This window comes from Trachurus japonicus, chromosome 24 (genome assembly GCF_045865225.1).
Source record: "Trachurus japonicus isolate A0001 chromosome 24, Traja_1.0".
Lineage (NCBI taxonomy): Eukaryota > Metazoa > Chordata > Actinopteri > Carangiformes > Carangidae > Trachurus > Trachurus japonicus.
This window is the reverse complement of record NC_140930.1, coordinates 12034509-12059129: the sequence shown is the minus strand read 5'-3', so window position 1 is coordinate 12059129 and position 24621 is coordinate 12034509. Positions and strand designations below refer to the sequence as shown.

The 24621-nt window shown below is 41.5% G+C and overlaps 4 protein-coding genes across 6 annotated transcripts; all 4 read right to left on the bottom strand.

Moving 5' to 3' along the window:
* Positions 1-1931: 1931 nt before the first annotated feature.
* Positions 1932-13060, bottom strand: ppp4r3a (protein phosphatase 4 regulatory subunit 3A). 2 transcript variants are annotated; one of them, XM_085771029.1, is made up of 15 exons: positions 11823-13060; positions 11548-11603; positions 11354-11452; positions 10593-11210; positions 9557-9634; positions 9344-9460; positions 7243-7359; positions 6918-7049; positions 6708-6810; positions 6452-6610; positions 6121-6290; positions 5435-5577; positions 4650-4840; positions 3660-3871; positions 1932-3126 (listed from the first exon to the last, which is right to left on the bottom strand). In XM_085771029.1, the coding sequence occupies exons 1-15, from the start codon at positions 11962-11964 to the stop codon at positions 3001-3003; spliced, it is 2463 nt and encodes an 820-aa protein (XP_085627155.1). In that variant the 5' UTR covers positions 11965-13060; the 3' UTR covers positions 1932-3000. The 2 variants fall into 2 exon arrangements, with proteins under 2 accessions (XP_085627155.1, XP_085627156.1); XM_085771030.1 differs by having other exon boundaries at positions 5435-5574.
* A 660-nt stretch (positions 13061-13720) lies between these two features.
* Positions 13721-15529, bottom strand: erh (ERH mRNA splicing and mitosis factor). Its single transcript, XM_085771028.1, has 4 exons — positions 15405-15529; positions 14894-14981; positions 14126-14246; positions 13721-14034 (listed from the first exon to the last, which is right to left on the bottom strand). Exons 1-4 carry the CDS (start codon positions 15405-15407, stop codon positions 13932-13934), a joined length of 315 nt encoding a protein of 104 aa, XP_085627154.1. The 5' UTR covers positions 15408-15529; the 3' UTR covers positions 13721-13931.
* A 429-nt stretch (positions 15530-15958) lies between these two features.
* On the bottom strand, positions 15959-20539 carry paplnb (papilin b, proteoglycan-like sulfated glycoprotein). 2 transcript variants are annotated; one of them, XM_085770627.1, is made up of 13 exons: positions 20338-20422; positions 20023-20102; positions 19503-19612; positions 19326-19386; positions 19119-19221; positions 18874-19004; positions 18257-18571; positions 17985-18161; positions 17745-17895; positions 17575-17655; positions 17022-17178; positions 16845-16923; positions 15959-16594 (listed from the first exon to the last, which is right to left on the bottom strand). In XM_085770627.1, exons 2-13 carry the CDS (start codon positions 20077-20079, stop codon positions 16310-16312), a joined length of 1707 nt encoding a protein of 568 aa, XP_085626753.1. In that variant the 5' UTR covers positions 20080-20102; positions 20338-20422; the 3' UTR covers positions 15959-16309. The 2 variants fall into 2 exon arrangements, with proteins under 2 accessions (XP_085626753.1, XP_085626752.1); XM_085770626.1 differs by having other exon boundaries at positions 15965-16594; positions 20023-20105; positions 20338-20539.
* Positions 20540-20707: 168 nt separating this feature from the next.
* On the bottom strand, positions 20708-24331 carry LOC146961425 (uncharacterized). The gene is made up of 3 exons (XM_085770628.1): positions 24161-24331; positions 23400-23517; positions 20708-22037 (listed from the first exon to the last, which is right to left on the bottom strand). The coding sequence occupies exon 3, from the start codon at positions 21970-21972 to the stop codon at positions 21610-21612; it is 363 nt and encodes a 120-aa protein (XP_085626754.1). The 5' UTR covers positions 21973-22037; positions 23400-23517; positions 24161-24331; the 3' UTR covers positions 20708-21609.
* Between the last annotated feature and the right edge of the window lie 290 nt (positions 24332-24621).

Here is a 24621-nt window from a genome sequence, read left to right as displayed (position 1 = left end):
GAAACCTAAAAATAATGTGTCCCCACCAGACTAAATTTAAACATGTTACTACTGATGGAAACCACTGGATGTGTTGTCAGGGTGAAGTCTGTGAACTACTCAGAGGTATGGCTCAGTCCACTCATAAGTGGTGGAGGAGGAGGAGGACAGTGGCAGGATAATTCCTGGTTTCATCTTGTTTGCAATGTGCAATTATGGTTGTTTCTTGTGAAAGTATGTATACTTTTTTTTTTCTGTGAAAGTATGTATACAACTAAGCCCTGTTGCACAACATGATGTCATAGGCGGTAAATCTTCACATGCTGCTGTTAGTATTTGTGCAGATATCTACTGATGTGATCAATCCAGAGGAAGTTGATATCTGGCAGGCTGGATGCTCGTGGAGCCGGGCCAATCAAGAGAGCTGTCAAAGAGGCTTTTCATCGGCCCTGCAGGAAGCTGGACAGAAGAGTCCCCGATGGGGGGGAGGCTCTTCAGCCTGGCAGACATACAGGCGGGCAGAGCCGGGTGAGCGCCTTGGCACCGGGAGTGGAGCCGGCATTCTGGTGGTGCAGTGGCTGGCACCAGCAGCAGGTTGGCCTCTCCAGTGGCATGGAGGCAGATCACACACACACATACACACACTCTGCCACACTCCTGCTGAGGAGCAAACGGAGGCTGGCAGGGAGGGCTGCTCTTGAAAAGCTGCCGTTGTCTGGGGATGGCTTTCATGTGAATGGGAGCCTTAATAGGCGTTGTGTGACGGCTCTCGTTGCACGCTGAGCTCCGAGTGATCCTCTTCTGTTGGGTTTTAATTAATAAGCAATGTTTGAAGGCCACAATGCACTTGGAGGGACAACACAGTGACTCCTTGGTGGCCTTGATGCTGTTTGTTTTTGAGTCGTACTCAAACTCCCACTGAGGTGACCACATAAGCTGGGAGGTGCTGACATCTTTCATAAACTGTTTTCCCTCATTGCAAAAAAAAAACAACATTCTTTAGATCTGCCAGAGTGCCGGGGCCTACAGTTATGGTACACAGTATGTCAACTCTTTTCTCAAACTCAACATCTAAATATGTGTAAATTAGTTAAAACATGTCCAACAACTGAATCGTGTTCCCTTTTCACAGGGTTTTGGTTTCACATCCAAACTGAGCATTATATTACACTTTATAGTGATGGTGTTACATGCAGCACCTAGTCTCAACACTTTACACTCAAGCAAGTGTCAAGCCAACAGTCTGCCTGCTAACTACCCACTGATCAAACGACAGTGTTATGCCTTGACAGCAGTACAATAATAACTGAATACTGGATAGACAGCACCAAATCAGAGTTACAGAACTAAAATAATAATATTATCTTCATAGATGACTACATACAGATGATCTCATCCATGAGTACAGGCAATGCACTTTGTTTTATGGTTCTTATGTGGACTTAGGGCGCCACCTGGTGGATTGTAAGGATCTCAGCAACCAAGGGCCACCCACAGAAGCCAAGACGCCAAGTCTGCTGGTTGAAATAAAATCAATGGCATTCCTTTGCCCCTATAAATAACTTGAAATGAGGTAGCCACGAAGTAAAGCCTGGAACATGGAGGAAAGTAATGGATTTGACCATGTTTTGTAGATCACAAAGCTGAAAGCTGCATGGTTTCATTAAACTACAGAGTCCCTGATACTGTTCCAGCTTCCAGAGGGAAATATTCATAAAAGAAATTCAGTACTCAAATGTTTACTGCCTAAAAGGGGATTACAGGCTGTTCTTCAGTCTTCACGGTACAACATGTAGTCCTTGCAGTTTGTGAAACCCATTTGACTCAGATAAACAACTCATAATAAAGAGTCAGCTTTTTGTTTTGTAAAAAAAAAAAAACAACCTGACAGGTAAGTGAGTGAGATGCAGCAGAGACAGTTGAGTTATCAGGACAAAGGGTAGTAGGACATCTTACAGCAAAGATCATTTTAATGGTCCCAAATATTCTGAACAACTAAGTGTACACTCATGTAAAAGGAAAAAAAATGAGAAGATATGACAAAATTCATCACATCTAGAATTCCACTCAATCTTTAATCAAGACGGGATTACAAATTCTCCAAAAAATCTGCAGTTTCAAAGGGCAAAAAGGGTAAAACTAGCTCACCTACTGAGGTCTTTAAAAACCTGTTCAAGTGTGACTGAAAACGTCCTGAACATTTAAAGGCAGGTCTTTTTTGTTGTCATTTACAAAAAACAGGAGAAAGATTGAGACAAATAGAGAAAAAAAGAAAACAATGAAGAAACTGCTGGCTTTTTTCTCGTCAGAGAAAGAACATCCGCTGAGGAACGACGACACTGATGACATCATCAAACGACAACAAGGACAGCTCTTTGCCACATGCTGCCTCCCGTCTGGTCCTATATACTAAACTTAAAAAAAGAGGGGACGAAAAGCAACAGACAAAGAGACGGAGAAAGAGCAGAGGAGAAAAGAAGTAGAAAGGATTCTGAGGAGGGGGATGGGGTGCGAGTTGTGGTTCTGGGTCTGAATTGGCCGACCCATCTGGGCCGCTGTGATGTCCTTCCCTGAGTGGGGGGCGGGGGGCAGTGGGTTATGGTCCGAGCTCGCAAGCTCTCTGGGATTTCAGTCTGCTTGTATGTATGTTTTTTTTTTTTTTTGTATGTGGTCTTTTCCTCCAGTTGCTAAATTACCAAACTCCAACTCGTTTCATAACATCCGAGTCCGCTGAAGATCTCGAGTGCGATCTCCCCACCCCCCAACTTTCACTCGTCTGTTCCACTTTTCAGACGTTTTCCACTACTGGTCTCCTGATTGGCACTTGTATGAATGAGTCTGGGCAAGTCTTGAGGAGGCTTCGAATCGGTTCACAGTCTGCTCCTCTCGCGCCACCCGCTGACAACAGAGCGGTGGCTTTCATTCATTCATTCAATTTGTTTACAAGTTTGATCATTCCTGTGTTTAGTCTGAGCACTGACACTGTCTGAGCAGAGCACAAGCCGAGACAGTGAGGCTTCTTTAGGAGCTCAGTTTGGACTTCTTCGAAGGAGGCAGAGGGTCCTCTTTACTCTCCCCTTCCTCCTCCTCCTCTTCTTCCTCCTCATCGTCGTCATCGGGATAGTCCACCAGTCCCACTAAACCTCCCTGAGGAAGGCAAAAAACATAATTAATCCAGTCATCTTGGCTTGAATAAACAAGATACAACTGTACATAATAGGCTCAGTCCTGCTTCAATGTCTTTCATCACTTCTAACTCGTTTCTCCTCTCAGCTCTCATTAAACCAGTATGTTAATTTTCCTCCCTTTTGTGCACAGTGACTTTGCCATCTTCTTCTCCTTCACCTGATTTATAAACCTTACAGCTTTGTTCATCTATTTTTCTGCTGTTTAATTTAAGCCAACAAGTATAAAACTAGTACAGTCTGGTGGCAATGACCATTCTCTCTTCTGTACAAGCACTGTGGGAGGTGTGTGAAAATTGACAGCTGATGTGTGTAGTTATTAGTTAATGCTCAATTTTCACCACATTCATCTTTCACATTAGTTGTGTTGGAAACAGAGCAGACATTGTACCAAATCATTTTTGTCTTTGCCTCTTAATAATCAGCATAGTAACACTACAGGAGTGGATTTTCTCCACGGACCTACACTTTTACAATTAACATGCCGACACGTACCTTTGTGGTTACAGTTGTGGTGGAGGGTGAGCTACGTGCCCCTGAGCCCGGAGACCCTGGTGATCCCGGAGAACCTGGGTTCAATGAGGCAGATGATGGGGGGCTGGATAGACTGGTTTTAGTGGAGCCAGAGAAGGAGAGTTTGAAGCTGGGGTTCTGTCGGCCCGACAAGCTGGACTTCCCCAGTACTTCTTTGTCGTCAGTATCTTTCACTGCGAGTGGAGAGGGATAGACGACAGGAAACGGTCATTATAGCCAACTGACAAAATGTACCTTCTGTAACCACAACATGCTTCTACAAGACAGATGAGCCTTTTATTGTCTGTGGTGAACCCAACGAGAACTGACTGCATTTCCAGAAACACACTACAATAGGCCAACCTGCATGCACCTGCAGCTGTTTGAGTGACTCAGTGTGTTTATGCGAAGCCATGTTGAATCAAGTCAATACATGCTTGTCTGAAACATTGACAAATGTCTGAAGTATCTGGGCTTATGCAAGTTCCTTTCATGTAAAAGGGGGAGGTACGTCCATTTATCATGACTACAGCTAAAGCAACACCAACAACAGCTGAGGAAATATAATCACAACAGCATCAATGTGGTTTTGCATACAGTATCTGCTGCTGTGTCTCCAGTGTGACAAAATTGATTTTGTATCCTATAAGCGAGCCCATTGAGTTTACCCCACGATGCAACCATGTAACAGCACAGACAGCAACACTTGTAGTATCCACTTCTTAGTTCATTTACATGATCTGCATAATAGAGCAAGCTCAGATCCATCCACAAGAAAGATGAACCCCCTGACCCTTCACATGACGCATAACAAAGTCTTGTCATTTTCAAAATATTCAGCTATTTACCATCATTGTTCTGGCAAAATAACAAATCCTGTCCTGATAACTGGTACCATATCATATGGCTCTCTCCAATCAGTTTCATCCCAAAGTATCTGTAAATAATAAAAGACTGCTTTCCAGTACTTACATTTCTTTCTCTCCATGAACTTGCTTATAGGTTCCATGAGGTCCTCCTCCGTCTTCATCTTGTCAGATGGAGGAACCACTGCCTCTCCGTCCTCAAGGTCATCCTCATCTGTGTTGAACCACATCTCCTCTTCATCCTCCAGCGTCCGTGCGTCACGACGGAAGCGGTGGTTCCTTAGGATGGAGCGCATGCTGCAGGGTGCAATGCAAAACTTTGTAGTTAAAAATCAAACATACACATATAGTATTCCTGCAAACCTGCCTATGTAGACGCATAAGCACAGGCAGAGAGGGATTTTAAATACAGAAACATCTTTCGTTGTTGACAGATATGCTGGGCTGAAGTTGCACCACAACAATCATGGTCTTGTGTGACACACTTGTTTTCACTTTCTGATATTGTTGTGTGCTTCAGTATCAGATAAGTGAAAGGTACACGGGTCACAGCACTCATTGTGTTAAGCTGAGAAACCTGTCACACACTTGTTTTCGATACAATCAATGCAGGGCAAGCATCCAGTCTGAATTGTGAAAGATAATACATGGAAATACAAACTAGCTACAACACGATATGCTCTTATTGCTGGAAAAAGACAACACTGAGCCAGAAGACAGTTGCCTCCCAAATAAGACAACATACCGATTATTCAACAGCTTATCAATGTCACTTATCTAATCGTGAGGTCACACTTGCTTTTTTTCTTCTTCCATATATTAGAAAAGACACACCCATTGAAAACAAATGACAGTGCAATAGTAATAGTATTGCAGCCTTGGTTTTCTCACCTGTCCAGTTTGGGGTTGTCTTGCCTCTCTCGCTGCTGTTCATAACGCAGTTTTAGGCCCTTGAACGTCTGGACGTAGTCCACATCTTCCAGAGCCTTCCAGTAGTTCTCTACTATGTGAGCTGTGAGAGATTTCACATCCTCCTGGTAGCAATGGGAGAGAGAAGAAAGAGAGCGAGAGAGGGAGAAGAGAGAGAGAGAGGACGGGAGAGTGAAAGTATGGGAAGTGAAGGCAGTAGGTAGTTTAGGGCAGAAGAAGAATGAAGTATGGAGAAAATGGCCAAGAGAAGAGAGAAACAGAGGGGAGATCACACCAAACCAGTTAAAAAGAACCAATAACACGTTGCATGCTACACAGGTTTCTTTAGGGGATTTTGTTAGATAAGCTGCCAAATAGTTATAGTAGGCTACTTTTTGTCTGTTTGTAAACATCAGATCACAAAATTGCATAAATTATATATATATATATAATAAACTTCTGAATCATTTTTTATTACTACATTTTCTTGATCTATTAAAATGCAAAAATGGGCAAACTTGCTATAATAGTAACAAAATCTGAACAAAAACAAATGTTGTGGGGAAAAGCAAAAATTGGTTGTCACGAGTCGAGCACACGCTCCAAAAATAGAATCAAAACATGACATGAAAGCTCAAAAGAGGAAGCCAGATTTTGGTAACACTCACCACACGGACATACTCGAACATCTCAATGATGGCTGAGTTCATGAGATTGTAGCGCGACCCATTGTTGAGGAAGGCCTTTATGACGGGCTCAAAGAGGAAGTTTCTCATGATGTAGCGATTGTAAAATTCATCCTTCAGACCAATAATCCTCCGCATGAAGCGCAGCGCACCTGCAAAACCAGACATACAGATCAATACTGTGCTCCAAATCTGTGCTTCTCTCAGTAATTTACATCAGAAACACCATTGGAAAAACATTAATGATCCAAAATCCATCAGAGTTGGCAAGTACTAAGAGCTGAATATCAAATTATGGTTCTATGGGACTCACATAGTGCCAGGAACGCGTGCTGAGAGGCAGTGAGCACCAGTACCCTCCTGAGAATGTCCTTGTTGATGATATAGTTCTTGATGTGATAGGTGTGGTGCTCCACACAAAACGTCAGCAGCTCCAAAATCAAGGCCAGCAACTGAGATGTTTGAAAATCATCTAAACAAAGAAAGAAGGCGGTAGTCAATACAATACATTTGATGGTAAAATTGTATTTAAAAAACATGTACCCACACAACATGCAGATATCCAATACCTTTGCTAGGCTTTTCCTCTGTGGTGTTGGCCAGCAGTGGAGCTGAGAGGACGTGCATACAGTGCTTGTAGAAGAAGCTCAGGAACTCTGTCTTTTCTGTTTTCTGGATAAAATAATAAGAGAGAACTTTGTTTCAGTACTGGAGAGTGACTGGATTAGCAGAAAAAAATCCTGTAAAGTCACTGAGAGTATAAACTGAAACAAACTCACATTTGCAGTAGCCAGCATGTTTTCCGGGTCCACCAGTGTCCGTAGCAGACCCATCAGCTGCACGGCCCCCCCTAGTTCTGGGTCTGTATCACAGATCATGTGTTCTATGATCAGGTTGATCAGGAGGATGTCCTGGTGGGGCAACAAATGATCTTTAGTTAACAGAGCACGTCTTTATATCTACCTGATTCATAGGTGCATGTAATTCTCTCATAATTCACTACAGAAAAACTGGATGCATGGAAACATTTTGCTAAATTAGGGGTTTTATCATTGTGTTTTGTGACAGACTAACAGCAAATCTTAACTTTGTTCATATACTTACATCATCGTTCTGCTGAGACTCCTGCATGACAAACTCTCGTACCATGGAGGGGTTGTACTCCACCAGATAAGAGAAGATATCAGTGGCTGCCCCACGCACCTGAACGTCATCCATTCCCTGTTACATGAACATACATCATATTTGTCAGTGTCAGTTGTCAGATCAATAAAGTAATGTCTCAAAAAAACCCTGCAGCAGTTTGTTTCATTTTCAAATATATATATTTTTTCCTTCACCCTGTGTGTATCGAGGAGGGACAAATCTGCATGTCAGCAGGTGTAACGTGTTTCATGTCTCTTATCTAAAAACGTGAGTGCATCATAGGGAGTTTTTATAGGAGAATTATAGAGAGTATTTTTCTTTTGCATTGCATGAAAACCTAAGACTGAACATGTCAAAACAAAAGCTGATCGCGGCGCAAATAAATTGTGAAAGTTGCAATGTCCTTGAAGTTTTTGGGTGTTTGAATAAATTATTTCAGCTCTTATTCTGAGAGTCGACAAACCCGGGTCTTAAAATCAGAACTGAATCAGCTGTAAATCAAGTCAACCCTCTCTGTATTCACTGTGTGACATAATCTGTCCACACTTGACATCTGAGAAAGGACCTGTTGCTCTGTGATCAGACCAATCAGTGATATAAATTATGCTTGAATGAAATGTGGCATGAATGAAAAGGCATCCCCACTTTCTGAGTTGTTAACTCCCGTCCACACACACAGCTCAGTATACAGTATAACAGGCTAGCCTATCTATTATATTTAATAATTCACTGCTGTGGAGATGGAGGAAGCTTTTAATAACAATAACTTGTTATTCATATCCCATTGCTTGACCAAATGTACATATAAGAGACGGTGTAGCCGTGAGCCAACCCGTACTCTCCTGACAAACAATACAACTGGATATGATTAGATGCAACAGTTCATTTACTGTCTGACAAGACATTGATGGAAAGCTCAGCTGTGATGCAAACCAAAACCAGCTGATGCCGCTTTCTGCATTATTTTTCTGCAGAAGACCAAATAATGCAATAACACCATGGAGTATCCTCTGTGATATCTTATTTTTATTCTTGTCTGTACTCTACTATGTATGCTCAGTGCATGACGTGCCTCAAGGTTAAACAATATCAACATAAAACCACTATTTGGTTTTGCTTTGTTGCATTACAGGTTTGTTTGACTCAAGGAAAAAAAATGCTGTGTCATGGGGCCAAATAAGAAGCTGATACAGTGCAAGTCTGAAAATATCCTTGAATTAGTGACTGCAACTTTTTAATGTCATTCACTTGAACAAGAGCTGAGCACAATACAATGTAAATCATAAAACTCCTCACACATCAAATATAGGAACCACAGGGAGTCTGATTCTGCTTTCTCAACAAAGTGTGTTTGTATCATGCTCGACTCCTGGCAACAAGATTGTTCACACAGAATAGATGCATGACATATTGCCAACACCCTGATATCTTTCACCGACTGATGAGTCACAATTGACCCTTTTTAAATTCACGTGAACTTAAATTTATCACATGCCATGATCTTAAAGCTCCAGTTGGTAAGTTGACGAAAGTGAAAGTAAACTCCGCGACTTGGTCGGAAATTTCAAGACAATACTCCGTCAGGTCCCTTTATGAACCTCTGCCAAGCGCCCCACACACACACAGACACACACAAAGTAGCCATGAACGCACCCACAGAGAAAAAAAAAAAAAAAAAAAGATGTACCGTATCCATAGCACGACGTGTAGGAGCGGCGATTGGCTGCTCCTCCTGCTCCCTCTACCTGACTGGTGGAGAATCGTCGGGCGCGGTGGATTTTGGCAAATACGATTACAGGCTGTAGGTGGAGCCAGAGGAGTTGGATTTTGTCCTAAATTACTCATTTAATGTCTGACCATCAGAATATAGTGACAATTCCAGCAAATATGACTGAATAATTGTTACCAACTGAAGCTTTAATGCAAAAACGACAGCCCTTCTGTCAAAGCTATAACAACACCAAGAATCCCTTCGATCCCCTCGCATCGGAGCAAACACAGCAAAATGAATCCCAATGCATGTTGTGGATGAAATGTATGCTAATGTTGATCCACTCACCAGTATGACCTCTAGTGCAGGTAAAATGCCCATGTTTGACAATGTCTTGAAGAAGGCGTCTCTGTTTTGAGGTTGTAACGTTTGTGAGAATGCACAGAATTCCTTTAGGAAGTTCACCTATAAAACAGAAACAAATGTAGCTCCATGAAAACACGGGACAGTTACAACAAAACAGCAGTTTGATTTACAATTTCTAATGAAGGTCTGGCATACCAGTTCGTGTCTTTTGTCGTCATCAGTAGCCTCATCTGTTAGCTGTGCAAAGAGGTCTGTCAGGAACTTCTCATCGTCCTGACATCAAAGGGGAAGCGGAGATGAGAAGGGATGAATATCACATTAAGTCAACAAATCAGAGTGAAACATAAATAATCAAACTTGTCTGTCAGTGTTTCACTGCCACTAAAACAATCCATCATAACAAAGCAGCTGTTGAACTAATAGAGACACAAATAACCAGCAGACAAAAGGGAACAGTATTACCATGTTCATTAATAACAAATTTCATAGTGTGACACAATTTGTCATTATAAACACCTTCATCAATTTCACATTCAGAAGTAAAATACATTCATTTGGCATTTCTGAGCTTGTACTGTTTACATTAAGAAAATCTGGTGTATATAAAAGTTTTGATGGGTTATGTGAATTAGATACTTGACACTGACAACTGACTTTCACTCTGTGATATCTGCAATCCAGTATTTCAAGTGCTACTTTAAATTAGTAAAACACTTTGTTACATTTGGCTCAATAAAACTGTGTGTTGGCAAGTGAAGAAATGGTCTGCATCAGTGGTGTTTGACTTCACAACTTCTCATGGCACAGCGTACCACAGTCAACAGCGTGCCAGTTTCAGTTTTCCTCTAGCGCAGCATAACTGATTTACACAACACTTCCCCATCTCTATGGAGACAGCCATACATAAACACTGCTGAGTTGACACAGTACAAAAACACAAAGGTCACATGACCATAAAAGACTAGCAGACAAACTCAGACTGGGAAAGCACAATCAGCCAAAAATAAAACCTTTGTACAATCCTACAATTACTGTAATTTCCAGTTCTCACTGCATAAATACTGTTTTCCAAAATATTCTCTTATGAGAGGTTGTCTGTTTGTCATAAAAATTTGTATCACTTGTTTCTGCTTTAAGTGAGTGAACATTTGGTGCATGTACACATCTTATTCAATAAATGACAAATCCCTTTCACTGACAGGACACGTTGTGTTGTGTCTGTCGTTCTCACCTGAAGCATGCCCACAATCTCCACCTTGTTGAAGAAGATGAAGGAGTGCAGGGTGGACAGCATGTTTTCCTCAAAAACAGAGGGCGTTGGCAGCACCATGTCCTGAATATACTGCACCCGATATGTCTGGTGTATTTTCTGACGCAGTTCAGGATCAGAGATGGGGATCACCTCCTTAAAGCGGGCTGTCTTTGTGAGAAACTCTCGATGCCGCCGCGGCTGTGGGAGTGCTGGGTCAAACTCCAGACAACCAATGACGTCCATGATGCATTCGTCAGAGAACATAACCTCAAAGAGTGCAGTACGATTGAGTAGGAAGATGCCTTTAATGATTTCGTACAGGTGGTGTAGTCCCTCTCGGTTCTCCAAATCCTCACACACGCGGAACAGTTCCAGGAGCTTGCGAATGTAGCCCTCGTTCTCCACAGCTAGTGCCAGTTTCTCACGCCGCAGCGGCGATGGGAGTGAGGAGGCCACCAGCTCGGCCAGGTCCTCCAAGCGGTTCAGTTCACATGGTGGTAACTCCAGACCTGGTGACGACATGTCATCGAAGCGTTCCTCCTCAGACTCGTCTACCACATCCTGGGTGATGTCCACTGACGGATCCTTCCCCTGCACCTACACAAAGAGACAAACATCAGTGACAGAGGAAGATATAACGAGCTGCAGAAACAGTTACACCCATACACGTGTTAATACTAAAAAAGGCATTCACAGATGAAGGAGACAAACACACACCCACACAAAAGAAGTGCAGTTACCTGGCATATTTTCTCCCAGATTTCATCACAGCCAGCCTTTTCTTGGAAGCTGAGTGCCAGATCATAATTTTCAGCCTCTGACCATACTATCAAAGTATCCTTTTGAAAAGAAAAGCAAAACCGATTTACAATCACTACACAGAGAGGGAAATCCGTGTCCTATGTTAGCATAGAGCAGCATGCTGTGTACTGACCTGTTGTTTCTGGTAGGCTGTGTTTGGGTTAATTTTGGATTCCAGCAGTAAGGACCCTGGTTAAAAAAAAACAAGAGGCAGCCTATGAGTCTAAATGGGGGAGACTAGGTTAGGATATTCCCTGCTTGCATACACATGCGTGATCCCAGATGATTAAAATTCATCCGTGTGGAGGGTATTGTTGACATTGAATCTACAGCAGTGGTCAATAATACACTACAAGTAATCTCCTAATTGGCATGTGCCATTCTTCATGCCCTAGCTTGTTCACTCACCATCGCTCTCTGCTCGCACCAGTAGAGACGTGCCTCTCAATCGCTCCACATAGGCAGAGGAGACATGCCCGGTCCCGCGGTCATCCCACTGTCTATCCTCATTGAGGGTATAGACTTTGACTCGGCGACGAGTGTCCGTCATCCTGGCAGGTGGTTGTAACCGGTTCCCCCTCCTCCTCCTCCCCTCCCGGACCTTCTTGGCTTTTTACAGGTTGTCTGCTTCACCTAAGTAACGCCACAACTTCAGTTCACTTTGTTGTTGTTTTGTTTTTTGCACCTGTTCACCTCTACAATGCGGCACTGACTTGACTTGTGTCAGGGGGGTCAACCCAGGCTAACACTCCTTTGAAGCACCTCTAAAAAATAAAAAAATAAAAATAAAAAAAAGTGAGGCACCTGGACGAGCACCCAGGAAGAGTCTCCCCGGTTAATTAATTCTACAGTTATAACTACAATATCTGATTATTACTATTATCTCTGACGAGATCCTTCAAAAGTTGTCTTGCAAGGCGCCACACAAAATCAGCTTACAGACCATTGTAGCAGCTAACGACAGACTCATTTACAGTGCGGAGGGCATTGACGTTAGCTGAGTTTTTAATCGACAAAACAAGAGCTGACAGACGTTACAAACTCATAGCATACAGCTGAATGAGGAGGGTGAATGATAAGCCCCGTTGTTATGACCAATGGCTCCCAAAACACCCAGTCTGTTTATTAGTACAGTCTGTACAGCTCACGGCGGGCAACGTTAGCCAGTTACGTTAGCTACCAAACCTACCGAGTTAACTAGTTAGCTCGTACGCTAGCTGCCTACGTTCCACATATTCAATGTTAAAACAACCCTATTGAAGCAAAAATGGCCAGACCTGTGCACCGATAACATTATTTCACAGCTGCGGAACGAAAGACACCGTGTTTACCCTGGACCACACAATATCCAATTGTGTGTCTGAATAATACGACAGCTAGCTGTAGCGGTTAGCCGCTATTTCTGCCCCAAGTGTTCCGCCATGTTCTGGCTCGGGGCCGCGGAGAGACCACTCTCTCCATACTGGTATTCATGCATCCCCCCAAAAAACTATGCAAGCCAACAAACTGTAGTCGTATGATTACTTCAACGTTACGCTTCACATTATAATGCTATATGCCATTCATTCCCCGACGTCTTGCTCAGATAATTGCTAACTACCCCCCCGCGAGTATTCAGCCATCTTGGGTCCCTTCAGAATCAGTACGGGGTTTCCAGCACAGCAACAACAGGGCAGCCCGCCACATTTAAAGAGACAGTAACACAACAAATCTTAAGCGTAGCTGCTGCTGCAACATCCTGAATATAAAACTTACCATCCAGCCAGCCACTTTGCATCAGATGCAAGAGTCCCTGAATCAACGGTGTATTCCCCATTGTGTAAAATGTTATTCATAAGTGGAGCCAAGTCAGAAAACAATTCTTTATTTTGTTTAAATCAAAGAAAACAACAGGGACAAATGAAATCAGACTCTATGCAAAACACAATGATTACAATAACAGCAATTCACATCAAGATAGTAGGCTATAATAATGGCGATAATGACAACAACAACCGATGAAGTATGGAAAGAAATGTTCTGGGATCAGTTAAATAAACTGGAGTCAGTCTGCAAATATTGATTCACTCAAAATCACCTGTGTGAAAATCCACAGCATGTTTGAATCCAACTGCCCAGTGAAGATATAAAAAGAACATGTCACATCATTTTAGGGGAACTGAAAGCACACTACTAAAAATTTGACAAATAAAAATTGTTTGCATCTGGCCTGTGGAGCACTTGTCCAAGCATGGATCCCTCTCCATTAATAAGTTAGTCCGTGCAGCCTTGAATCCCTCTCGCCTTGTGATGTAACAAATATGCATGCTGCCGAGCACATCTCTGTTTCAATGTAAAGTTCAAAAGTTTGACTTAATCCCATTCTTCAAACCCCCTCCTTTCCCAATGTATAGTTTTGTGTGAAAACCCACCCGACAATGTTGTCCATATACACAGATCTATATGATGCTGTGGAAATGTAGTGCAGTGTAAACTCTTCCCAGGCGTGTGTAGCAGGACAACCTGTCATTGAAGCCTTTACTTCGTTGCCTGCTGAGCTTGACGCCGCAGCAGGACATATATCTTCTCCTTGATCCAGTCTTTGTTGTATGGTTGGTATGTCTGGGTGTCAGCTCTGTACCTGTTAATAATAAAAAATATATTTTTACTCAAAGTTATTGATATGATGGTTTTTAGTCAAATAAATGATTCACCAGATAGACCATACTTACACAAGACAGCTTAGATCAGCCAAGTCATCAATAAAGTCAAACAACTGACTAATGTCATAAGTGATAGAAGGACTGTTTGGATTCATCCTCTTCAGATGCTCTTCATACATTTTGCAAACACCTGGAAGAGATGTGCAGAGCATGCTAAACAGATGCAAAAAATAATTTCCAGCACGTATCAAAAGAAAACGGTTAAAACATCACATAGCATGATATTTAATGTTGTGTATATTGCCGCTTTCACACCATGTAACAAGGTTTGTTGGTGAGCCTAAATCAAAAACACTACCGAATTCACTAAAAAGAGCGATATACAGGATAAACAACTGAGGTTTGATAAAGAACATAAACTTATAAGAGCCAACTGGCAAATCTTGATCATCAATGGATTGTTTTAAGTATAAAATTTGTCTGTAAAAACTGTGAATCAGACCAACATGTGGTTGAAATGTCAGGGGTTTAATTTCAGTTGAAGTATGAATTTACCTATTATGTCCTGTCATCCTACAGCATACTTACCATTCATTGATGAAGAAGTTACAAAATTACACTTATGCATATTACTACTCAGACATCCCAAACTGTAATAAGTCTCTCAGCTTACCTTCACTGATGACAAAATACCTTTACTTTGCATGAACGATAACTTACAGCAAAAAATAGTTATGATTATATTTGAAATAAATTTTCTAACAATTGTATATGGTTTTAGCCAACATTACCAACACTGCATGTAATGACTGAGACTACAATAAGCTGCAGACTCACCTTCCATACATTCATTCACTGACTCGTAGTCAGCATATGTGCGGCCCTCAGGTCTCTTCGTCGGCTGGACAAGCAAAATTGTGTGCGACTGTAAAAACGATTAATAACATTTAATGAACACAAAGACACAAAGTTATTTTCGTCACATGAATTAATAAATTCCTGTTTGATGCCATCGATGTGATGTCTTTTACATTATTTCAACCGGTAACGTTAGGTAAACGCTGGTTATTCAGCAAATGTAAGTTATATTGACTTAATACCCCACACGTTTCATTTACTGTTTCATTTAATAGGCAGAGATTTATATAAATATAAAAAAAACAGACCAAAAGTTGCAACTATGTGTTTAAAGCAACAGAAAAAGTGCGACAAAAAGCATGTTTGACAGAGTAGTAGTAGTAAACGTTAGCACCGAAGCTTGTTAGCATGGCTATGATGGATTAATGAGACCTCCTGTGAAAAATACAAGAAGTTTTTCACTCTTTAAGCGTAAAACAAAAAAGCTTACCATGTTTGTACTGGCCGCAGACCTTGTATGCTTATTTAGGATGCAAAACTGCAAAAAAGCGTTATTTATTGCTTCTCAATTCCCGGTGCGATGTAGCTGTTTGAGCAAAAATATTCAGGGGAAATGAAACAGGACCTTTTCCGGTTGTTAAGTGAGTTACTTTCAAAATAAAAGTTTCAATTTCAAAATAAACGCAACTGCAAGAATAGTCATGTTGTAAACGCAATGTCTGTGGTGGAAAAACTATCTACCGGTATATCTTTTACTTTAGTAAAAACACAAGACTTTTATTTTTATAATAATAAAAAAAGGTAGCTAATAACACAAGTACTCGATAGCAAAATAAGCATAAAAAGGAACACTGTTATGGACTGTAAAAGGATAATCATTTAGCCTAGGCATAACTCTAATACTTTCGTAAACATATTAAATCATTTTAAAGGAATTATTCTCTTGTAAACTAAACATAACTTTAATAAAAAGTCAAATCCAAACAAAGTGCAATTTCAGAAAACACTTCAAGAAAAGATGAGGACACAGACTTTTTTTTTTTTCAAGTTGACTGGAGAGCTGAAGATTTATTGATATTGATTCTGAACCATATGAAAAAAAAACATACAAATGATTAAGGTGAGTGTCACAAACAAAATATCAAGGATCAAAAGAATGATAAGAATCAGACCCAGGAGCTGTGATATCTAGCCTATAGGTGATCTGAGGCTATCTTTGTAATGTAATCTCTGATGTTGAATCGAAATGAAATGTGGAATGTTTTACAGTACATGTTTGTGTCTGTTTTCATATATGTAAATCAATGTACACTATTTGTGTGTATATGTATTTTAGCTTCATAGCAAGGGCTCCTTGTTAATCCTGTGTACTGGAGGTATAAGTGGTGTGCAAGGTTATGCCCTTGCCCTCCGAGCACCCCTGGTCGGCCCTCTTCTTGGGGTCACTCTGCGAGGTGAAGGTGAGGTCTCCCTCACCACACCCCCACACTCTCTCTGGCACGCCTCCATGGACACAAAGTTATTGGCGTTCCCTTGGCAGCTTCCATACCAGAACTCGGTACATTTACCGGTGCCCGAGTTATAGTAGAACCGGACCATCCAGGTATCACAGGGGCCCTCATCACGAGGCATGGAGCACACATTACCATGGGATGGCATTACAGCGGCTGATGGGCGCTCCTGAGAGAGGAGAGGAGAAAACGAAACATGAGATATCTTTTTAATGCCAGTTTTAATCACAGCTACTGCCTTCATTACTGCAACTATCTATCTATCTATCTATCTATCTATCTATCTATCTATCTATCTATCTATCTATCTATCTATCTATCTATCTATCTATCTATCTATCTATCTATCTATCTATCTATCTATCTATCAGTTTCAATAAGTTTATCGAAACAAGACAAGGACCATATGTGATTCCTACCACAGTTGTCTGGTACTCTGGACATCCAACTCTTCCAAAACCCTGAGCTGGAGTCACTCCGTCCAAACAACAGCCAAACCTAAAGAAGAAAGTTTTTTGTTTTTTTTACCCTAATGTGCATAAATTAAGCATAGAAGCAATTCATCAAATAGTTTTTTGTCTCAGAGGCATCCCTACCTGGTGCGAACACAGTCGTCTTGGTAGCAGCCCTCATTCCTAGGTCCAGTGGCGGAGGTTTGGCCATCAGGACAGCAGCCGTAAAATGACTGTGCACAGTGAGGGCCGACCACAGCAGGGTAGGGATCATGGGGAATGTTTGTCAGTGGTCTGGAAGCTAAAGAGATTACATAAACACAGACACAGACATAATCAAACACACTGCTACCGTACAGACGTATATATGTTTAGATTTTTGTTTTGAAGTATCCTATTTGGTCACAGTTTAGTTTGTCTATTTCTTATTTTAGAATATAAATATGGCCTTTGGTGGTATAGAAACAGTTTGGACTCTGTGTTTGTGTATGAGAGACATAAAGTAAATGTGGAAGCAGTGCAGTCATGGTCCAGACAGACAACAACATAAAGTAAGGGCAGAGTTTCTCTATTGGCTGAGGAGGCATTCATTCAAAAATAAACTGGATGCACATATTTTGTGTAAGTCAAAAATGTACACATATTACTGTAATTAACTGCAAAGAAAGAGTGATATTCTACTGCATCCTTTACATACCTGCAGGGTCCCCTGGAACGTGGGGCACAAATCCTCTCATTGTGGTCTCATGTGCCCGTGGATCCTGTACACTTGGGACCACTGAACAGAAAGACATGCATTGATCAAATATAACTATAACATAAATAATCAAACCAAACTGGTGTATAACCACTTCAAATGTGACTTACTTTGAGCTCGAGGACATGGCTGTGCGTTGCATGTCTCCACAGAGACAGGCCTGCTAGCCAATCCACACCGGGCCTCGGGGTACGGGTTCAGATCTGTATCAAAGCAGCTCACCCTCCTCTCTCTCACTCCACCACCACAGCTTCTAGTGCACTGGAAATATGAGAAAACACAGGCAAATAAACAACTTGAAGATAACAGACATTCAAAGTTTTTTCTTTTCTTTTCTTTTTAATCCTTACCAGTCCATAGTCAGTCACGTGCCAGGTGATGTGCATATGACAGGCAGGCCTGCGGCACACTTGGACTGATGCAGGTCGTGCTGCTCCACTACAGGCACTCTCAGCCAGACGTTCACCTCCTGGTCCCACACAGAACACTTCCCTCGTCTGCTGGCCTTCTCCACAGGTCACTGAACACTGATATCAAATGCAACAACAAATTAAAATCTTATTTTCGTCTATAATAAACCTCCCGTGCCTGTCAATGTGATAATCTACTGAGAGATACGAACCACACTGAAGCTTGAGACACTGTACTCGGCACATGGATGCATGTTGCAAGCCTGCTGACTCTGTGGCCTCTGCAGGCGCTGGGTGATGCAGTAAGTCTCCTCCACCACACGGGGGTTCCTTGCATCCTGAACCCAACACTCCACACTGCGATACTGCATGCCCCCATTGCAGGTGGCTGAGCAAGCGCCGTAGACACCGGCTTTGTAGATGTATGTAAGCGTCTCCCTCGGGTGAGGAGCGACGACAACAGGAGCAGCAGAGTGCACAGAGTTTATGTCGTCATCCAAACCCACGAACTCTCCATGGGTCAGGGTCTGAAAGGAGATCAACTGATATGATTCTGTCTGATTTAAAAGACCAACTCAAGGGTAATAAGAAAAATGCATCTTATTACAGAAGTGCAGAGTTGATGAATTCCTGACAAACACTGCTGTGCCAATATAGTGTAAATGTGGGACAGGGTTATGCTGAAAACCAGCATGCTTGATCAAATTTTCTTGCATAAATGAAAGCTACAAAATACACAAAGAATTAAAAACATTCATTGAATAAACTAACATTCTATGAATATCAATTATCCTCAAAGTTAACAGCAGAGCCGCAGTGTTGCTCTCACCCTGCAGACGCCATCCACACAGATATCAGTGCGGCCCACATAGCATGGTGTCCCATCAACCACTGCAGGTCTTTGTCTATAGAAGAAGTTCTGTCCTCTCGGGACGCAGTTCAGCTCACATGGATTGGTTGCTACAATATTGAAGATACAGTAATCACATTCATTTTGTATATAGGCTATGTATTTCTAAATGTCATCTGTAAGCCAAGCAATCACTTAGATTCAGGTAATAATAAACCTTGTACCTCCATAGTAAGGCACCCATGCGTGACGTTTGCTCTGAAAGTCCATTCTGTCAAACTGGGCGCACTGCTCCTCCCTGAAGTCCCTGGATCCAACTGGACATTCCTACGATTATCGACAGATGTAAAGTTTTAGGACACATTGGAGCAGGCTGTTGTTTTATGGTGTTTATAAAAAGGTAAAAATAATAATAATTTAAGTATAATTACCTGTGTATTACAGGTTATGAAGGACTTAGAGGATCCCAAGCAGTTATGTCCTCCATCTGTCCTGAAGAGGGAGAGAGAAAAGACTTCTGTTTGCACACAAGCCACACTCTAGATAAATGCTATGATGCTCATTTCAAAAATCATACTATTTTAAGACCCTATGATTTTATGTCCTACCTTGAAGTGATACATCTCCTGGTTCTCACAGCCACTCCTGTGCCACAGGTGCGACTGCAGGGCCCATAGGGTCCAAACTCCCCCCAGTAGTCATGGGTTGGCTGAGTCAGCTTGAAAAATATAAATAAAAAACAGTTAAACTGCTACTCACTCTGCTGCTGGAACACATAGTGCTCTCACACACCATATCATAACCCACCACCAACCCAACCACTAACACACACTAAGAGCATGCTAGAGACACCAAAATAGCAGCAGGAACATTTAACCACAAACCATCCCCAATGTGTTGCATAAGTATAGCATAGTAGTATTTGTAAACCTGCTGTGACATATAAACAACATTATTGCAGACATATGTTAGAAATTAAATATGTGTGGTTTTTTCCAGCCCTGAGACTTTGCACTGCTGTACATACTGTACTCTGTGCTCCACTGGATTTCCATCGGTACTTGGGTGCTGAAATTTACATCCAAACGGAACAAAATTATAATAATTATTGTTAACAGTTAGACTCACCGTGAAGGCAGGTACAGCCAGCAGCTGTAGGAGACCCAGGACTTGCAGGATGTTCATGTTCAACAGAAGCCACTGACGAACTACTGATAAGAACAGCAACTAAATAACTCAACTCTCAGAGCAATTATTTCTATTTAACATAAATATAAGTGCAGTTAAGCCATTAATATGAATTATGTCTGTTGAACAAGGCTTCAAATTAAATTCCTCTTTTACCACTCAACATTTTTTCAAAGTTTAAAATCTGCATTGAATAGGCTAAGTGTGGATAGTTGAAAGATGCGAACAACAAATCTGAATTCTTTTTCATCTTACCGTCTTGAAGTGAATTCCCAGCTGGTCGACCAGCAGCTCAGAGAGACGTGCACCTCAGCAGTGAAGGTAGGCACTGACACCCAGCTTTCTATCTTCTCACCCTCTCTGCTCTCCAACACCACAGCCCATTTAGTGTCAGATTTCAACCACACAGCGATGCACAGGAGGTTTTTTCCACTTCTTTTTTTTTTTTTTTTTTACAATAAATATAAGCTGCTCTTCCTTCTCTGGAACATAATGTTCCCAGCTAAGACCCTCAGGCCATGAGCGTATTTCATTTTATAAATTATAAGTCAGTGTCTTTTATTTTTTCTGCTCTTGTGTAAAAGTTTAATTGTACATTGCACTACAAGGAAGACGGCAAAGAAGATGATGTTTGAACACACATGATTTAATGGTTTCACGTTTGATTTTGAATCATGAAAGCAATAATATTCATAATGAAAAAAAACTAAAAATGTGATAAGGTAAGGTGAAAGACTTATCGAATTCTCTTCACATTGCTGGCCACCGATTTTCCCTTTTTGCACGTCTCACAACCACTAAATACAGACCAGACAGTCACAGCAGAGGTGCTGGTGGGATTTAAACATCAACCTAAGGCTCTATTTAGTTTTATTTTAGCAAGAAACCGCAGTGAGCATGGCTGAATGGGAAGATGTACAACTGGAAACCAAAACACTCCTGAGTTTCGGAAAGCTGAAGGAGACATGTGGCCTGATGAGAGCAAAATATATACTTTAGTCTTACCATTGAACACACAAGTGCCCAAAAGAGAGTAAAAATAGCTATGATATGCATGTGTGTGTTTGCGTAATCTAATGACAGCAGAAGTGATAGTAAATCATTTGTTGACATGCAGAAGAGGTGGAAATCACCTGCATTCAAGACAGCAATACGTGGTAATCTAGCATGAAAGCAATGCAACAACTTGCACCAGTGTTAAGCTCAGGCTTCTCTTGTTCTGTATTTGCTAACTGGACTAAGTGTAGTGATATAGAGTTGTGAATTTTACCAGGTTTTTTTTTTTTTCCAGTGACTATGTTTGTCGAATATAGACCTAAAAATTATGATTTGCACAACAACAAGTCTGTATGATGCCATTCAAGGGTCTCATTAAAATATTATTTCAAAGCCTCTGCATATAGCACAAAACCTCCAAAACCAATCCTTCCACAATTTCACTCACACATCCCAAACCAAAAAACCAACACCCACAGTCTTTTTTTTCTCTACAATGAGAAAATAAGTCTGTCAGTCACTTTCTGTCTCTCAAAGCTGCCGGTTCAGTTTCTGTGTTTGCTTCTCCTTGGCATCAAAGGCACTCTTGGTGCTGAACAGGTCGTCTACTGTATTCATGATCTCCTGCATTTCTCGGGACAGCTCAGAGTAACTCTCCTTCAGGTCCTCCTGCTGCTGCCTCAGGTCCACGGCCGCACGCATCAGCTCGGTGGCCTGGTGGCTGCAGTGGCTACGCAGCTGCTCCACGTCCGACAGCAGCACCTCCATGCTCTTCATTAGCTGCTCCAGGCGGTCGGCTGTCACCTCGAACCCGGAGGCGTCCAGCTTCGCAGCCTCGCTGTTGTCTGGCATCTGAGTGTCAGACTCTGGGTCTGTCTTTGGGCCTGTCTCCATCCTCCTGCTGTTAACAGCTCTCCACCACCCGGTATACACAAGTCAGACTTCAATGAAACAGATATCTGGAAGAAAAAGGAATCATTGAGCTGCTTCCAGTGATTATAAAAGGTTACAGGGTAGAGAGAAAGCAAATATTTTCAGAGAAAGCCGAGAGGTGTCAAAGATGCAGAGCTGCTCCGACACCTTCCCCCAGCTGGTATGGAGTTTAAGCTCCTTGCAGGGGGTGAAATTTGCTGTTCTGACTAATCTTCTCTGCTTGGGCACGTGTGTGTGTGTGGTAATGGCTATATGTGTATATGCCCAGGTGCCCTTTCACTGACGTGTTGTCCTATAATCCAGTTAGGGCAGCTAACCTGAGTAACAACCTCCCCAGCCCAGACCATTGCTGGCTCGACTGAACAGCAGGCGGGACATCAGATTATGTGGTTCTTCCCTCCTCCCAAACCTATTCACCGTCTGAGTCGACAGATTAACCCCATACTGGTGAAGTCATCTGTGCGTGGCCTTGACGCTCACATGCAATCGCTCATACTGTATGAATAATACCAGCTTCGATCTGCCAATCAGTCTCCCTGACTTGTTCTGCAGATGTTGATCCAATAATGCACATGTGTTTAGGCCAAACTGATCAGATCTATTTTTTATCTACAAAAAGTTTTTTACGCCTGTGATTTTATTGTGACGATTTCACATCATTACACTGTAAAAAAAAATATTTTTCTGTCACTCAGTTTTTCTGCTATCTTGTAACAGCTCTATATAATGTAATGTTGAATTCTGAATCTTAATTTAGCAGGCCTACAAATTAGTTAAAGCGGCTATTTACAAGTTTTCTTTGTCATTGACTGTGGTTTCTTGCTAGTTTATGGTGATTGCTGCTTGACAAGAGCTTCAGCTATTGCTACATTTATAAGACAAGAGTTTATATCATTCCCTCTGACCAGTGGCATGTCTTTTCTTAGATTGGAGGCTAGAAAAAGTTGCTATCAGAAATGATGGGACAGGCTAGACAAGCTGGTTAACATGCTAACCTCAGTAGAAGTAAAGACGTAGCAGAAACAAGACATTGGCGTTTCTTTCCATTGGAGACAACTTTTGAGTAAAGGAATGAAGTTTGATGCTGAACTCACAACTGGTAAGTAAACAGCTGCCAGTGGTAAGGCTGTCTGGTTAGCAAATGCAAAACTTACAAACAGCTCCTTTAAAATAAAATTAAGATGCTTACAATGATTGAAACTATCTAGAAAAAAGTATGTTGAAATTAGGCCCCTAGGCAGCCTGTATTGTGGGCCTATTTTCTTGCTCTTCAAAATAAATATGAGGTTCTCATTGAATGGAACCGTGTGAAATGAGAAAATGCACCAAAACCCAGACAAAATGTCACGTGTTTAAAAGCATGTTAAAGAGCCGGCACGAGCACCTACCCTTTAAATGGCTGTAAAGATAAGGAGTCCAAATGGTGACCTCACCACCCTCAGTGTCTTATCAAAACAAGACAACTTGCTCTGGGGAGGCCAGCGTCAAGGGGAATGTATCCTCTCCCTGAGAGGTAAACACAGCAGTTATATATATGCTATATAATAATTGCAATAATAATTATTTCATTTAGGACATAGACAGAATTATATGCAGCAACACCCTTTAGACAATCAGAGAAATTAATCACTTGCAAAAGGTATAGCCTATTGCTGTAAAAAACAAAACAAAACAAAAAGGCAGTATAGAAAAAGCTTAGCACATCAGGCAACACAATACTTATAAGTTATAAGTAATAAGAGTACATAGTTGACATGTTTTCCATTACAACAACTTGAAGACATATAGTAAAGACTTATAGTAAAGAGAGGAGCCTGTATTTCTTTCACACTACAACAGGAAATAAAACTAGCAAGAATTATGGAGGTCGCGATAACAAAGAATTAATTGAGCACAACAGGAACTAATGACAATGAGTGTGAATAGAAAGTAGAATGACAACAAAACAATAATATCCAATTCTTCACTCGAGGAAAACAAATAAACAACAACAGCAACAATAAAAAACAGCATGACTTATTCACAGCTCCCAGGAGAACAGATCAAGTTAACGTCAAACAGCCAACCTGTGGACCAGTGGAGCCACTACTGAACAGCAAAATGCAAATGGAATTGCAGACGTCTTAAAAATAAGAAAATGAACTCTTACTTGTTGCTTTGGTGACTCTCAGGAAGTTGCGTCGTGCAGGCTGAAGATAAGCTAGATTGTGTGTGAGGGATGGATCCTGTCCAGACCATGATGGTGCTGCCCACCTCATGGCAGCTGTATTCACACAGTGACGATGGTCATGATGACACTATTTTAGCCTGCACTCTGCTTATCAGCTGTTCACAAAGAAACTTCAGCTGGTGTGACGGGCGGCATTTGAATGATTTCTGCAACTCAAAGACCATTTTCCATCTTGACCTTAATCAAATCTCTCTTTTTGTGGCAGGAGTTTGCAGAGTTATAAAAGGAATGTATGCACAAACACAAACCAATAGGGCAGACATTCATAGTAAAAGCTGCTTTAAACTACTTAAATATGGCTTTGGAGTAATTAGAAATAACATATCATTATCTGCCACCAATACATGAGCTATATAGAATCAATTGTTACCATGCTCATT

Coding starts and splice junctions, on each gene's coding strand:
- ppp4r3a (XM_085771029.1), bottom strand. CDS start 11,964: ATGACGGACACTCGTCGCCGAGTCAAAGTCTATACCCTCAATGAGGAT. Junction 11,453..11,547: donor CAGCCTACCAGAAACAACAG/GTCAGTACACAG, acceptor TCTTTTCAAAAG/GATACTTTGATAGTATGGTC. Junction 9,461..9,556: donor ACGACAAAAGACACGAACTG/GTATGCCAGACC, acceptor TCTGTTTTATAG/GTGAACTTCCTAAAGGAATT.
- LOC146961425 (XM_085770628.1), bottom strand. CDS start 21,972: ATGGAGACAGGCCCAAAGACAGACCCAGAGTCTGACACTCAGATGCCA.
- erh (XM_085771028.1), bottom strand. Junction 14,247..14,893: donor AGTGAATGAATGTATGGAAG/GTGAGTCTGCAG, acceptor CATCTCTTCCAG/GTGTTTGCAAAATGTATGAA. Junction 14,035..14,125: donor GCTGATCTAAGCTGTCTTGT/GTAAGTATGGTC, acceptor TATTATTAACAG/GTACAGAGCTGACACCCAGA.
- paplnb (XM_085770626.1), bottom strand. CDS start 20,079: ATGAACATCCTGCAAGTCCTGGGTCTCCTACAGCTGCTGGCTGTACCT. Junction 19,613..20,022: donor TGGCTGTACCTGCCTTCACG/GTGAGTCTAACT, acceptor ATATTTTTCAAG/CTGACTCAGCCAACCCATGA. Junction 19,005..19,118: donor ATGGGTGCCTTACTATGGAG/GTACAAGGTTTA, acceptor TCAATATTGTAG/CAACCAATCCATGTGAGCTG.